This window comes from Pleuronectes platessa, chromosome 2 (genome assembly GCF_947347685.1).
Source record: "Pleuronectes platessa chromosome 2, fPlePla1.1, whole genome shotgun sequence".
Lineage (NCBI taxonomy): Eukaryota > Metazoa > Chordata > Actinopteri > Pleuronectiformes > Pleuronectidae > Pleuronectes > Pleuronectes platessa.
The window spans coordinates 16193060-16207946 of NC_070627.1; the positions used below are offsets into that span (position 1 = coordinate 16193060).

The 14887-nt window shown below is 44.6% G+C and overlaps 2 protein-coding genes across 2 annotated transcripts; one reads left to right on the top strand and one right to left on the bottom strand.

The window, feature by feature from the left end:
- Positions 1-871: 871 nt before the first annotated feature.
- Positions 872-5998, top strand: ttll3 (tubulin tyrosine ligase-like family, member 3). The gene is made up of 12 exons (XM_053441932.1): positions 872-887; positions 973-1091; positions 1192-1360; positions 1798-1853; positions 1948-2076; positions 2194-2308; positions 2475-2591; positions 2678-2852; positions 3720-3868; positions 4220-4463; positions 4568-5003; positions 5097-5998. The coding sequence occupies exons 1-12, from the start codon at positions 872-874 to the stop codon at positions 5868-5870; spliced, it is 2499 nt and encodes an 832-aa protein (XP_053297907.1). The 3' UTR covers positions 5871-5998.
- A 5215-nt stretch (positions 5999-11213) lies between these two features.
- LOC128457155 (class E basic helix-loop-helix protein 40) lies at positions 11214-14887 on the bottom strand. The gene is made up of 5 exons (XM_053441721.1): positions 14490-14887; positions 14308-14371; positions 13946-14053; positions 13477-13600; positions 11214-13258 (listed from the first exon to the last, which is right to left on the bottom strand). Exons 1-5 carry the CDS (start codon positions 14558-14560, stop codon positions 12369-12371), a joined length of 1257 nt encoding a protein of 418 aa, XP_053297696.1. The 5' UTR covers positions 14561-14887; the 3' UTR covers positions 11214-12368.

Genomic DNA, 14887 nt, shown 5'->3' on the forward strand with positions numbered 1-14887 from the left:
AGAGGGAAAGATGGATGGAGCCAAATACAGGGAAATCCTTGAAGAAAATCTGATGCAGTCTGCAAAAGACTTGAGACTGGGGCGGAGGTTCATCTTCCAGAAGGACAATGACCCTAAACATACAGCCAGAGCTACAAAGGAATGGTTTGGATTAAAGAATGTTAATGTCTTAAAATGGCCCAGTCAAAACCCAGACCTCAATCCAATAGAGAATCTATGGCAAGACTTGAAGATTGCGGTTCACAGACGGTCTCCATCCAATCTGACTGAGCTTCATCTTTTTTGCCAAGAAGAATGGACAAACCTTTCCATCTCTAGATGTGCAAAGCTGGTAGAGACATACCCCAAAAGACTTGCAGCTGTAATTGCAGCGAAAGGGGGTTCTACCAAGTATTGACACAGGGGGGTGAATACTTATGCACCCAACAGATGTCAACTTTTTTGTTCTCATTATTGTTTGTGTCACAATAACATTTATTTTGCACCTCCAAAGTACTATGCATGTTTTGTTGATCAAACGGGAAAAAGTTTATTTAAGTCTATTTGAATTCCAGTTAGTAACAGTACATAATGGGAAAAAGTCCAAGGGGGGTGAATACTTATGCAAGGCACTGTATCTCCCAGTCTATACCACTTACCTAACCACTGAGCGTTTGACCAATCTATCAATCTATCTATCAATCTATCTATCTATCTATCTATCTGTCTATCTATCTATCTATCTATCTATCTATCTATCTATCTATCTATCTATCTATCTATCTATCTATCTATCTATCTATCTATCTATCTATCATAATAATAGTATTATAATAATAACAATTAACTGAACCTATTACACTGATTACCTGAGACATACAGACAAGGTGCAATGCAAGAAATGCCAGGTGAGATCAAATGGACCTCTGAATATTCACATATATAAAAACATTTTCGGACCCATTCATATATTTATTTAAATGTTTTTATCAGTCTTACAGTCCAGTGGGGCTCCAGTGGAGGGGAGGTTAAGCCGCAGTGTTCCCAGCCTGCCTGCGATCAGACTTGACAGGTTGAAGACCGCTAAGGCATTGGCTGAGAAAGCAGTCAAGGTGATTATATTTACAAATCAGATTTCACTCAGAATATGTGTCCCCTTTCTTTTTTTTTTTGAATTAATCTACACACCTCTTAAATTTCCAATTCCACTAGTTGAGAAAAGTGTTTTCGATGCAAGGGCCCTATCCTGTGATCCGTGCTGCCTTGTGGGCCAGAGGGTGGGTGGAACGTGGTCTGCCTCCTCAAGTTCAGAGAGCATCTCATTGCCATGGCGATGAGGAGGAGGATGGAGATGATGCTGATGTTACTGGTGAGACATTGAGTTAAGGAGAAAGACAGTTTCTGGATCGAGCACACATAGCAAATTATGAAGCCTCTAATTAGCAAAAAAATGTATCCATGAAAGTTACAATTAAATATTTATTTTTAATCATCCACATTCAGTTTGTTTGTCTGTTTAATAATTTTTTATTTGTCTAAAAGAAAGATCAGTAATATTCTTGTGTAGCTTCTAAAGTTAAAAATGCAGAAGTAACCTACAGAGTTTGTAATTGGAGCACGAGTTACCCACTCACCTGTTAAATGATACAATGGTTACCATATTAAACAGACCGCTGCTCTTTACACACACACATACACACACACACACACACACCCACACATACACACACAAACACACACACACACACACACACACACACACACACACACACACACACACACACACACACACACACACCTTTACTTATCTGTCTTCAGAGAGAGTTGCTGGAGGGGAGAAAGAGGAGAACCTTGATGACACATATGACCTCATGGTGAGAGTCAAACAAACTACTTGACAATGACATTGAACCACTGAAAGCAGTCGAACATGCGTTACATGTCTTACTTCCGTGTAATTTATCCTAGTCTCGCCTGGTCCGAAACGAAACAGCACATTTCTACTGGACGACACGTCGGGATTGCATCGACCGCCGCTCCCTGCAGAATGACCAAATGACCAATCACTTTGCCAATGTGGGAACTTTCACCACGAAGGTCTCATTCCTCAAGAGTTTCTAATGATTTACTGACAAAAATACAAAGTTACCGAACTTTTCGCCAAAGGTAACTTGTTCTGCTCATCTCCTCCCATGTGTATAATGTTTCTTTCAGGTGGGGCTATGTCTGAACCTGCGAAACCTTCAGTGGTTTGATAAAGCAGATCCTGATACCTTCTTTCCAAGATGCTACATGCTTGGAGCAGAGGATGAAACGCACGCATTTATAGGTTTGCTTCATGACATCCATTAGTATGAAGCCAAAAAGGCCTTTTGTGTGTTTCAGTGTACATGGAACATGGATTTTCTTTTTTTACTTACACGATGAATGGAATAGCATGTGTTAATGTCCCTGCATGTCCCATCTGTCTCTCGCCCTGTGCTGTGAAAACCAAGAGGACTTTAGGAGGACAGCCTGCACCAGTTTGCTGCAGCATGTGGTCGAGACAAAGGGACGGAGGAGAGTGGGAGCAGAGGTCGGGGAACAAAAAACCAGAAACAGCATCTCTGAAAGTAAAACGAATAAAAGAACAGGGGAAACTTCATGATATGAAATGCAGGACAAGGATAATGTAACAAATCATTCTTACTTTTTTAAGAGTCAGATAACGTGGAGCATCGATCCGTGGGTCCGGAAACGATCGACACAGCCTTACACGTGTGTGAAGAGTTTCTCAGTGTTTTAGAGCACGGCGACATTGATGTGAAAACCCCCCCGGCAGTGGAGGAGCAGCAGTGGGCAGAGTTCCTGCAAGACTACTACATGGTTGTGCAGTGAGTATGTTTTTTTTCTCAGAGCCTCTAGTGTGTGCCGGCAAAACCCTTCTATACCCTCCTGATGGCAATTTGGTGTAGAGCAACTAAAAGAGGACCAAAAAACAAGAAACAGACATGCATTGATAAATCTATTAAGTCAATAGCACACTGTAAAATATCTGCTCATTTGAGTTCAGCTATGTAATTAGTTTAAATATAACAAAAGTTGTAATAAATAAAAAGCTTCAAACAGATTAGCATTTAAGAGCGTGAGCAGTTCATATCAGATTAAATGTATGTGTAGCACAGTAAATCTCAACATGATATGTGTGTGAGTTCTTATCAGGTGAGTTACAGTTGATGTCCTAGAGGTCATGTTAGGACTCAGGGTGGGGTTAATATATAGCGTTAAGGTTAAATGTTACAGTATGTTCCAGTTCCATACTAGTAGGCACATACCTCCGTCAAGGCCCAACAGTCCCCTTATGAAACCACATTTAGATTCACTAGATCCAGATAATTTGTTTAATCTGCACCAGATTTCCAACAGTTATAAATATCTGTCCCTTAAACTTGCCTGATTCCTTTTATCAAGATCCACTTGTTATTATCGGAGAAATCAAGGAAACTGTTGAAAAACGCCTCCAATGTTGCAATGTTCAAGAAAGTGAGAAAAAAAAATCCACTTCTGGATCTGCCCAATATTGAGCGAGTTCTTCCCTGACCCACATCCCTTCCACCTGATGTGTAATCCTTCCTACAAACATCATACAAACCAAGAAAGTAAAGTAAAAGTACAGTAAAATAAATCTAAAATAATAACATTGAATGACTCTATTAGTTAATAAAGTCCATCTGCACTTCTAATAAAATGTTTGTCTGCAGTGAAGGTGCACTGATCAGGGGTAGCTGTGTGTTAGTGGAGCGCTGCCAGGCCATGTTGACCCGTCTGCAGGCGGCTTGTCCTCAGCTCGACACAGACGGACTAAATAACATCTGGATCATCAAACCAGGAGCCATGTCTAGAGGACGAGGTGAGGCTCTCTATCTCACCAGCATAACATAGAGTCACACAGTGATGCTAAAATGTATTCATTTACTTCTGCTTCATTAAGGTGGCACAATACTTAAATGTTGAAAATAACAATTCTTACTGTCTTTCTTATTAATGTTACGGAAAGGGACATGTAGATGTTACTGTTGCTTATTTTTTCATATATCTGATTGGAACAAAGGGGATGATAAGGATGCAATGAAAATAAGATTAGGGAAAACTGGCCTGCAATTCTATACACAACCAAAATACTGGTAGTTAGATTTAAAGGCTATTTGTTTTTGTGGCTCTCTTTTTTTTTCCATGTTATTTACCAACCACCACCATCCAGGCATTATGTGTATGAACCGGCTAGAAGAGATTTTGGCCCACGTGGACACAAGCAGAATCTTTACCAGGGGGAGTAAGTGGGTGGTGCAGAAATACCTGGAACGTCCTCTGTTGGTCCACGGCACCAAATTCGACCTCCGCCAGTGGTTCCTGGTGACCGACTGGAACCCTCTGACCGTGTGGTTCTACAGAGAGTGCTACCTGCGGTTCTCCACTCAGCCCTACACAACAAACACTCTGGACAGGTCAGACAGGGTCGTACAAACAAAATGAAACAATCATATACTTGTGGTTTGGCTAAATGCAGCTGCAGTTACTTTCAGGGACAAACCTTATTCAATTTCCTCAGCTCAATCCACCTGTGCAACAACTCTATCCAGAAGCACTTCCAGCCATCTCATGATCGCCATCCAGGCGTGCCCCTGGACAACATGTGGTCCTGCTCCCAGTTCAAGGCTTTTCTGCAGCAGCAGGGCTGTGGGGCGCAGTGGGAGATGGTGGTGGTCCCCGGCATGCAGCAGGCAGTGATCCATGCCCTGCAGACTGCCCAGGACCTGGTGGAGCCCCGCAAGGCGAGCTTTGAGCTCTACGGAGCCGACTTCATGTTGGGCCGAGATCTGAGGCCCTGGCTCCTGGAGATCAATGCCAGTCCGACCATGTCCTGCTCCACTGCTGTGACCGCCCGCCTCTGCCCCGCTGTGCAACTGGACACACTGAGGGTCGTGCTGGACTGGCGCTCTGATTCCAGTGCTTACACAGGAGGCTTCAAGCTAATCTACAAACAGGTGGGAAAACTGTATATGTTAACGCGATGGTTGGGGATAAATAGGTGCTATATTAAAATAATGTATCTGTTTGAATCTTTCTCGCCCTCCCAGGCTGCAGTAGATGTTCCTCACTATGTGGGCATGAACCTGCTGGTGGAAGGGACCGCAGTTAGGCAACTCAGACCTCTCCTACAGAGGCAATGTTTTATTTCTAATGCACCTCTCTCTACCCAGCCCCCGTCGGACCACTCATCTTCAGAGGAGGCTGAAACATCACATAGTAATCCATCACCTCACAAGCCCCACATGATTTCTGCTTTTTGCCGTTCAGACAAAGAGAACAGCGCTGCTGAAGAGAAAAAGAGGCAGCTGACGTCCACAACCCCAAAGAGGGTACGTGAGGCGAGAACAGACATTCAGAATACCCAGAATGCCTCCTGTGTTCGCGGGTTCTGCCAAAGCCTGGGGTCTGAACAGCCTTTAACGGCACACACCAAACGTCAGAGGAAAGTGCAACGTTTGGGTTTACGTCTTGGAGCCAACGGTCCAGCTCTTGTCCCACGGAGTGTCTCTTTTTCGCTGAGCTCTCCTCACGACGCGCTACATGGTAAATCTCAGCCCATTCGAGGCCACGGATCACACATTTCTAGATCCTTCCTTCCCCGGACAGCTATGGAGCCCCAGCACCAGGCGTCCACCCGGGTCTTACCGTCACTCCAGGGTCCTCTCCCTACCCTGGAGGGCTTCAGTTTGCGGCCAAACATTGTGGCGGGAGCTGTTGGCTTTCATAATACCAATTCCAGCATCCACAGGCATCACTCATTCCTCCGTCCCCATAGACAAACCAGGGCCAAATATATTGGGGACTGTGGAGGGAAACATTAACACTAATGCTGCTATGAAGAGAAATGATGATGAATATTATTGCTAATTGTTATTCATTTATATATGAATTTACTCCTTATAAATATTGTGTTACTAGCATTATCCTCATGGCGTAAGATTCTACTTGTTGAGGGGATTACCTTGAAAAAAAGGGATTTTAAAATGCAACATCAAGATAAATATGAGTAAATTGTTACACATACATTATTCTTGAGTAATGTCTTATTTTGAATGGCTGCAGGTTGAAATTTAAATGATCATTACGGTTAGATAATATTTAATCAATATGATACTAGGAACTATGTTTTTGCCCACTCAATATACTCATGATGTTATGTGGCATTGTTACAAAAAAATACCTTAGGGGAGAAGTTTATTTTTATTTACAAATAGAAGTTACATTTTGTGATATCGCGGATGGTGTCTAACAATCATCCAAAGGGTTTGACATACATGGGGTATCATGGTTAGGTTGGGGTCTTGACAGCTGATCATCCAAAACACGCATTACAACAGTCATCAATACACTTCTAGGGCGCCTTGTTAACCCCGCCCACTGAGTCTGAAGTTGATCAGGTCAGCAGTTGTTGAGATTCAATGAAACTGGTCTCCAGAGTGGTACATATTAAAAAGAGAAGGACAGTAGTATTGGGGCATATTCATCTTTCGGGGACTAACAATTTGCTCAAAATTTGATGTAGGTATTAAATGTCTCCAGCAGGTGGCAGTAAATTCTCAATAATCCAATAGTATGTTTATGTTAAAGCCTTGATGGAAGAGAGAACATAAGGTCTTCGATCTTTATTTAGAAGTTGGTTTTTCAACATTTATCAGATATTTCGCAACTTTTCATAAACACGTCTAAATAAAGATAAAGTATCTTTTCAACTTAAAAATCTTTGCTTTCACAGACAGATCATGAAAAAGTTGCCCTTAGATTGATCAACAGGCCTTTCCAGACACCAGTATGAATGTAACCATTAACCATGTTTGACCAAATAGCATAGATTGCATTATTTGTCTTTTTTTTTTGTTAAAGAATTTCAATTACTCTGGGAATCTGCCTGAATGAGATGTGTGGCTAAAATGAACAGAATGGTAGTCAGTTGTGTTCATATCCCCGTCAAGGCCCAACAGTCCCGTTATTAAACCACATTTAAATACACTGAACCAGATTTTGCAAAAGAAAAGAAGGTAAAAAAAATATCCTGGATTGGCCCCCTAATCCAGAACCACACCAAAACTTAATGGGTTCTTCCTTGGGTCAAGCCCCACCCCTCCACAAAATTACATAGAAATCGGATGCAAGTTTTTTTTTTTTGCGTTATCCTGCCATCTAACAGACACACAAATAAACTTAAGCAGACAAAAACATAACCTGAAGGTAATAAACCTAAGGATTCCCGACAGATTGACAGAGAAGAAAAGATGAGGAGGGAGGGGCGGGTATGATGTGCAGCGGAGGTCAAACTGGAGATGTTGTTAAATGGTGTGCATCTTCACCTTGAGTCTGTTTTACATTGCATGTGTCACGTCTTGATAAATCAGTCTCCTATGTCACCTGTACCAGGAGCTGCCCCTGTCACTGGTTATCTTGACTCGCTGTCTGGCCGGTAACCAGCCGTCCGGACCGCTCCGTGAAGAAGTAGGAGGAGATGTTTCTTTACTTGGAATGCGGCCACTTTATTTCTCGGATATACAGCAGGAGCGACACTCGCATCACCTTTAGGTGGTCCGTCACTTCTCGTTATACTACGGTGGCCCTGAAAGCTCAACGAACGGCAACTTAAGAAAACACATGCAAGTTGACAAAACACCAGCAAAGTAAAAAAACATCTTCATCAATTTCACAACACAACACAACACATTACAGCAACGCGCTGCAAAAAGAGAAAAGCGCTGCAAATACCGGAACGAGCTGCAAATAGAGAAACGCGCAGCAAATACCGGAACGCGTTGCAAAAAGCCAAACGCGCAGCAAGAAGCCAAACGCTCAACAAGAAGAGGCCACAACACAACGGAAGTGTTTCCATGGGACAGCTAAAAGTGATGGACACTGCTGCCACAAAAACGTCCAATACACCATAGAAATTCGGTTCCACACAGGGTTCGGCCACCCGCGGCTCTTCGGCCCCTCTGCAGTGGCTGTACAGTACAATGTTGTGCATATGTTTAGCGAACGCTGAACTTAACGAATCAGTTTTCATATTATTAACGTGAACGTAACGATGAACGTGAGTGAACGTCACGTACATTTTTTAAATCATCACCGTATCAGGCCATCATGAAATACCAGGAGCGGGCGAGTGTGTGTGCGTGTGTCTGTGTGTGTGTGTGTGTGTACGTGTGTCCCCCGGCGCTCCGACCCCGCCCACTCACTCGGAGAGAGCCACAGTGAGCTCTGATCACGGAAGATGATCCGATCTAGAGACATGTCGTCTTCTCCTGTTAAACTGAATAAACAGCGCTAACAAGCAAGCCCCTGTTTGTGAGGCAATATATTGTCCATAGTGTGCAGGGGTACGAAACCTTTACTATCAAAAGAGCGAGTGGGCGGGGTCGGAGCCCCGGGACCCGGGACCTATATACAGTCTATGCCCGGGACCGGAGCACTCGCTACACACACACACACACACACACACACACACACACACACACACACACACACACACACACACACACACACACACACACTCGCCCGTTCCTGGTATTTCATGATGGCCTGATACGGTGATGTACGTGACGTTCACTCACGTTCACGTCACATCGTTACGTTCACGTTAATAATATGAAAACTGATTCGTTAAGTTCAGCGTTCGTTAAACATATGCACAACATTGTACTGTACAGCCACTGCAGAGGGGCCGAAGAGCCGCGGGTGGCCGAATCCTGTGTGGAACCGAATTTCTATGGTGTATTGGACGTTTTTGTGGCAGCAGTGTCCATCACTTTTAGCTGTCCCCTGGAAACACTTCCGTTGTGTTGTGGCCTCTTCTTGCTGCGCGTTTGGCTTCTTGCTGCGCATTTGGCTTCTTGCTGCGCGTTTGGCTTTTTGCAACGAGTTCCGGTATTTGCTGCGCGTTTCTCTATTTGCAGCTCGTTCCGGTATTTGCAGCGCTTTTCTCTTTTTGCAGCGCGTTGCTGTAATGTGTTGTGTTGTGTTGTGAAATTGATGAAGATGTTTTTTTACTTTGCTGGTGTTTTGTCAACTTGCATGTGTTTTCTTAAGTTGCCGTTCGTTGAGCTTTCAGGGCCACCGTATTATACACACACTTTTAGCGTATTTTCCCACAATACCCAGGTGCACTACGTCACACACTACAAACTTTCCTTAAAGGGGCAGGCCATACCTGCAACACAACAGCTCTCGGTCTCATATACAGATGGCAAGAGAAAGCAGAGAGGGATTTTTACACACTGTCTGATAAAGATTCCGACAGAAAAGGCAAGGGGTAGTGATGGATAAGGTTTAAGTTAAGTCTTTCATTCTCACTTTCCACCTTAAAACTATGACATGAACTGAACTATGAACTAGTTCATGAGAGGTGTGAACTTGCACAACAATGCCCGCAGCATCAGACAAACAGGTAATGACGGTGTTTGTGCAATCCCCCGACGTTGTTTGGTGATAAATGAACCACAACATTAGCGCTGCTGAAAACATTACGTCGAACTGGTCCGACGTTTCCTAAAAAATAGACAAACAAAAAACTCCGCAGGCAAGCAGGCAGGCAGGCAGGCAGGCAGGCAGGCAGGCAGACAGACAGATAATTTAAAGACAGTTTTACTGTTCTACAAATTAGACAAGTTCACTAGTTTTGTTTAATTTAAAATCGTAATTATTGAAATGAAAGGTAGGTCTTAAGTTGAGCTACATGACAGTCTGGTGAGGTATATTGTGGTATATTACTAGTGTAATGCTGCTCATGCTTCAACTCTGTCAGAAAACAGTAAAAAGCAATGTGTGTGTACTGTGTTGTCAGCTTTATAGAAATTATGTAAGTCACTCTTGATAATTATGCACAACATTGATTTATCTCATTAACAAAATTTACAGCATAATGCCAAGAAAAGAGAGACTCCAAAAGCAGAAGGACAGGGAACTGCAGCAAGCAGCTCAGGCTAGCAGCTCTCTTTTATCTTGGATCAGGCCATCAACTTGTAAAACAGATGAGGGAGAATCAGTAACCTGGTCTAGAGGAGCCCATCACATCACTAAACCTAACATTAACATATTATTTGGTTATTCAATATGGCCTTGTTTTGTCAGTTTTTCCTGTTATTCATTTATTTATTCAAATTGATAATTTGAGTTAGTTGTCAACAAAAATAAATATATAAGTTGAAAATATCCTTTTTATTTATTTATTATTATTATTTTTAATTTCATAAACAATTTTGGCAGGGGTGCCCTTTTTTTGGTTTGAGCACCTGCCCCCCAAAATGTCTGTGCACGTGCCTGTAACAGGACAACATTCATACAGCTCAGAGACAACAACAATGATATGTGTTTGAAGAGTTTATGATGTTGAGCAGCAGATGCTGGTGTTGAAATGCAACTGTGTTGATATTTGCAACAGGAGATGAGGCTATATCTGTACACACTCTGACAGCTGAGAAATATGATTGCACAACACAGATCGTGGTGATATGTAGCGTACGTGCTTTTGATCCACTGTCTGCAGCCTGTAGAGTGCAGAGCAGAGAACCCTTCTGGGGTTTTGTACAGCTAGTATAAGAATCATGGGGAAAGTCTCCCTGTCATGCAGATGGATCCTGATTATTTCCTCAGGAGATGAATTGAAACTGTTTACATTCATGTGTTTGCTTGTTTTAGCGGACACAGACGGTTCAGCAGCAGGAGGGCCCGGCTGCAGCTCCGCCATTACGTAAGGGTTCCCTGTGACATGAATGTTTTGGTGCCGCATAAGAACACAATCTGGACAGATTTAATATCATTCCAGCCTGGCTGTCTTCTCTCTCTCTCTCTCTCTCTCTCTCTCTCTCTCTCTCTCTCTCTCTCTCACACACACACTTTTGTACTTTTATCCTAGTGAGGACATGCATTACCCATTCCCTAGCCCCTTGCCCTAACCTTAACCATCCAAAGTGAATGCCTAACCCTAACCTAATTTTAACTCTTACCCTAAAGCCAAGTCTTAACCCTAAATAAGCCCTTTGAAAAAGTGAGGACTTGCTGTTTTTGTAGCCTTAAGGAAGGCAAGTCCCCATAATGTGACAGAGTAAACCGACTTAGTTCCCCATAGCACCAGTAATACCTAGACCACTCACACACACACACGTGCACACAGTTTCCTTTCATACACACAGAGTCAAAGCAAATTTCCACGGGAAAAAAAATACTTTATTAATACACTTATATAATGTATATCAACATTTATAGACAAAATATGTACATCAAACATCTTTCGTGTAGGTCCCAAAATATAAAATCTCAAGTACCTCTTTCTATAGAAAACTAGTCCTCTGGTAAAACGTGTACATTCACTTCTCTCCTCCTCGCTCATTTGGACTCCAGTATTCATACTATGCAGTACAGAGAATGAACATCTGAGATTTATCAGCTTTTTCACAAGTAAAAGGCAACAGCAAGAACAAACACCAGGTTTGACTTGAGCGGAAACAGATGTCGAGTATGCAGACCTGGCCCAGCACAGTGCTACAGTATGTACACAGTTTCTGAGTACACCACGTACAATTGTCCACACACAGCTCCCCCCCCCCCCCTGTCTGGCAAGAGAGCGAGAACAGGTATCAAAAAACAGAAATGTACACGAAGTATATGAACAGTAATTACAGAAACTCCATCTCAACGGTCTGTTTGTCAATGAGAAACAAGTCGGCTCATTCGGTGTGGTCACGTGGCGACCATCCCTTCGTCCGTGAAGTGGGTGCAGCCTCGCGCTCGTCTGTACACACGCAAGGAAACCCTCGGATCAACAACACCTCGTGTCACAATGTGTGGTACAAAGGGCTTTTTCCTCTATGATAAAGGTGACTTACAGGACACGGGCGACAAACTTTGGGTGTTGTTTTGATGCAAGGATTTCTAGATGGCATGTCTCTACCGCAACGGCTACAAGTGAATGCATCAGTGTCATCGGCATTTGTACTTCAACAGCAGCATCTAAAACATTTCTCTCTTTACATTCAACCAAGTGTGTGTGTGTGTGTGTGTGTGTGTGTGTGTGTGCGTGTGTGCAGGGCAGGTCCAGTTTATACGATACATTTGCACTGAGTTATATCACTGAGCATTTAACATTCAACCAGAGCTCTGCGTCCTCCATGTGCGGACGGATGCAGCTCCGCCCTCCCCCTCTTCTTGATCATTTCAACAAGTCCTCTCGTTTGCTGTTTGACCTCCGGGCTGTGGAGCGGAGGGGAGGAATGAGGATGGATTGGATTATGGAACAGCTCAGTTTCCCTCTGCTTCCGAGTACTGTCTATGCTCCAGGGGTCACTACAAAACAGGATTTCTCAGTCTTTGGTTTCCAGGTTGATGGGTGGTACCTGCTTTAACGCCTGAAGGAGGGCAGGGGAGTCCATGGGGGTCTGAGATATGGCTGGGGCTGGAGAGCCTCCCCTGGGAGACATCACTAGCTGAGGTGGTGACAGTCTTTCGCTGGACATGGCTGGTGCGGAGGCTCCCACGCCAGGGTACAGCATGGACACGGCCCCGGGGTACCAGCATTTCTCCAGCATTGGCAGGTAGGCTGCAGCGGAGGGTGGAATGAGGTAGAAAGGCATGCAGAGGGGGTGTGGAGGGGGTGGTGGATGGTTGGGGGAAACGCTCATGTAGCTACTGTAGCCACTTGAGGACGATGAAGTTGTGGACTCCCCACCCGAGAGCAGCTCATCTTCCGACGACTCCACCCGGGGCCGTTTGTGACGCGGCTCGTCATCCTCCTGCTTGATGCCGGAGCTCTGCCTCTCCGCCAGCGCTCGCTTCAGCTGGCTCTCGTGGCCGTAGTTCTTCTCCAGCTCTCCCCCATAGCCGCTGTCTGTGTCGGTATCGCTGCCACTCTGCTCGCTGCTCGTCGGCGCGTACGCTCGCTGGATGACAGGCACACAGTTCCTCCCGTAGCCCTCACTGGGTTTGGGCGGTAGGCTGGTGTGCATCTCCTTGTGAGGTTGGTGCTGGTGGTAGGTGGGGATCTCCTCGCGGCGGGGGCTGACAGGGGTTCGGGGTCGGCTAGGACCTTGCAGCACCTCTGCAGCCAACTTGTGAAGATGATTGATCACATGAGATGGCGTGAAGTCTCCATCGGTCTCGTGGTTGGCTAGAAACTGAAGAATCTCCTTGGCACACATGTGGAAACCGGAGCAGAACATCTCCTCTGACTTCTCCTGGCTGACAGAAGGCTGCTCTGTAAACACAGAAAGGAAAACCACACAGTGAGAAACTCTGTAACTTGAAATTTGCTGTTGTTTTTGCCTTGTTTCCAACAGCCATGGCTATATCTGAAGTTACTCATTTGCCTTCAACTCCAGCATATTCCTTTCATTGTGTGTTCTGCAGCCTGTCCTGCAATAGCATCTCGTTCTATATGTGCATATTTGCATGTGTTTGTGATCCGCCGCTCACCGATTTGCATGCCATTCTGCAGAGCGAGGATCTTCTGCTGCTGCTGCTCCAGAAGAGACGTGAGTGCTTTCACATGCTTGAGGGTGAGCTCCAAAACCACGGCCTTCTCCAGATGTCCCAGAGTCTGCAGGAGACACACACAGTCAGCACATCCTCACGTTTTACATAACACACATCAACCAATGCATTACACCCTTCTTATGCATGATCTCTAATATTCTCACTAACAGCAGAAGCCAAAATTATGATTACAAAATGTTTGTTACGATACAGAAGAATATACATTTCATAACTAAACCTTACATTTTGGATTGAGCTGATTTTGGATGTAAAGAAGGAAACATGTCAGGAGACACCCTGCACTGATGACGCACAGAGGATGCACTGCCCCTGATCAGCCACTCGGTGGTGCATGCCCCACAGTGCAAGTGAATCCCATCAACCCTCCCCAGCTCCCGCGTGAACTCACCGTGAGCTTCAGGTGCTCCGGTAATAAATCTTTCAGCTGCGCGATGCACTCGTTTATCCGATCACGTCTCTTCTTCTCGATGAGTCTGTGCGGCAGCTTGTAGGTTTCCTGCGGGAACAAACAGCTTAGTTTAGAGGGGAAATTCAGCTGATCAGCCGCCAGCTCCTCTTGGCCAGAGGCAGATGCAAGGGAGGGAGGTCTCCAGCAGTTATGTCATAGCAGAAATGAGGTCAGCCGTTTATGGGAATATTCAGGACTTCTTCTAGCAGACAGTTATTTCCTCCGCGCGCACAGGGTTCAATAAAAGCGCAGCAGTTAACGATTCACTCATTACGTTTGGCAATAAAAAGATAAAAACGAACCTTGCTATCCTCTCCTCTCTTCATCCCCCGCCTGGCTTTATAAACATACATCGGGAAGTCCATCCTGAATGGGAGAAAAGGAGAACAGGACAGAATGAGACTTGCGCGCATGGTTTGGCTCAGTGTTTGAGACACATTGGATATTAAACATTAAAATCAAAAATGTTTAAAGTGTGACTTACCCCTGCATGTCTGAAGGGTCAGCCTGGTGTTTGGACAGAGGTGGTGGCTGCGCGCTTGGAATTCGCTCCATTCTGTTTTACTCCCAATTACGCACAGTCAACGGTGCTTTTCCAAAACAAGTCACAAACAAACACGCGTGTATTGTCGCTCTTCAAAAAAAAAAACGCTGAGCAGCGGTTTGTGAAATGCACAACAAGGATTTAAGTTGCAATTATTCAACAAGAGTCTAACTTCAGGGTGTGGGAATCTTCTCTGAAGTTAGTCCTGGCGGCTCAGGAGCAAGGCAGCCGTGTTGGTGGCGCGTTGGGAAAGTGGGGGAGGACGGAGCGACGAGTTAAATAAACCCTCTGACTCCACGCAGCCTGACCTACCTCCGTCACATGAGGCTCACGTGTTA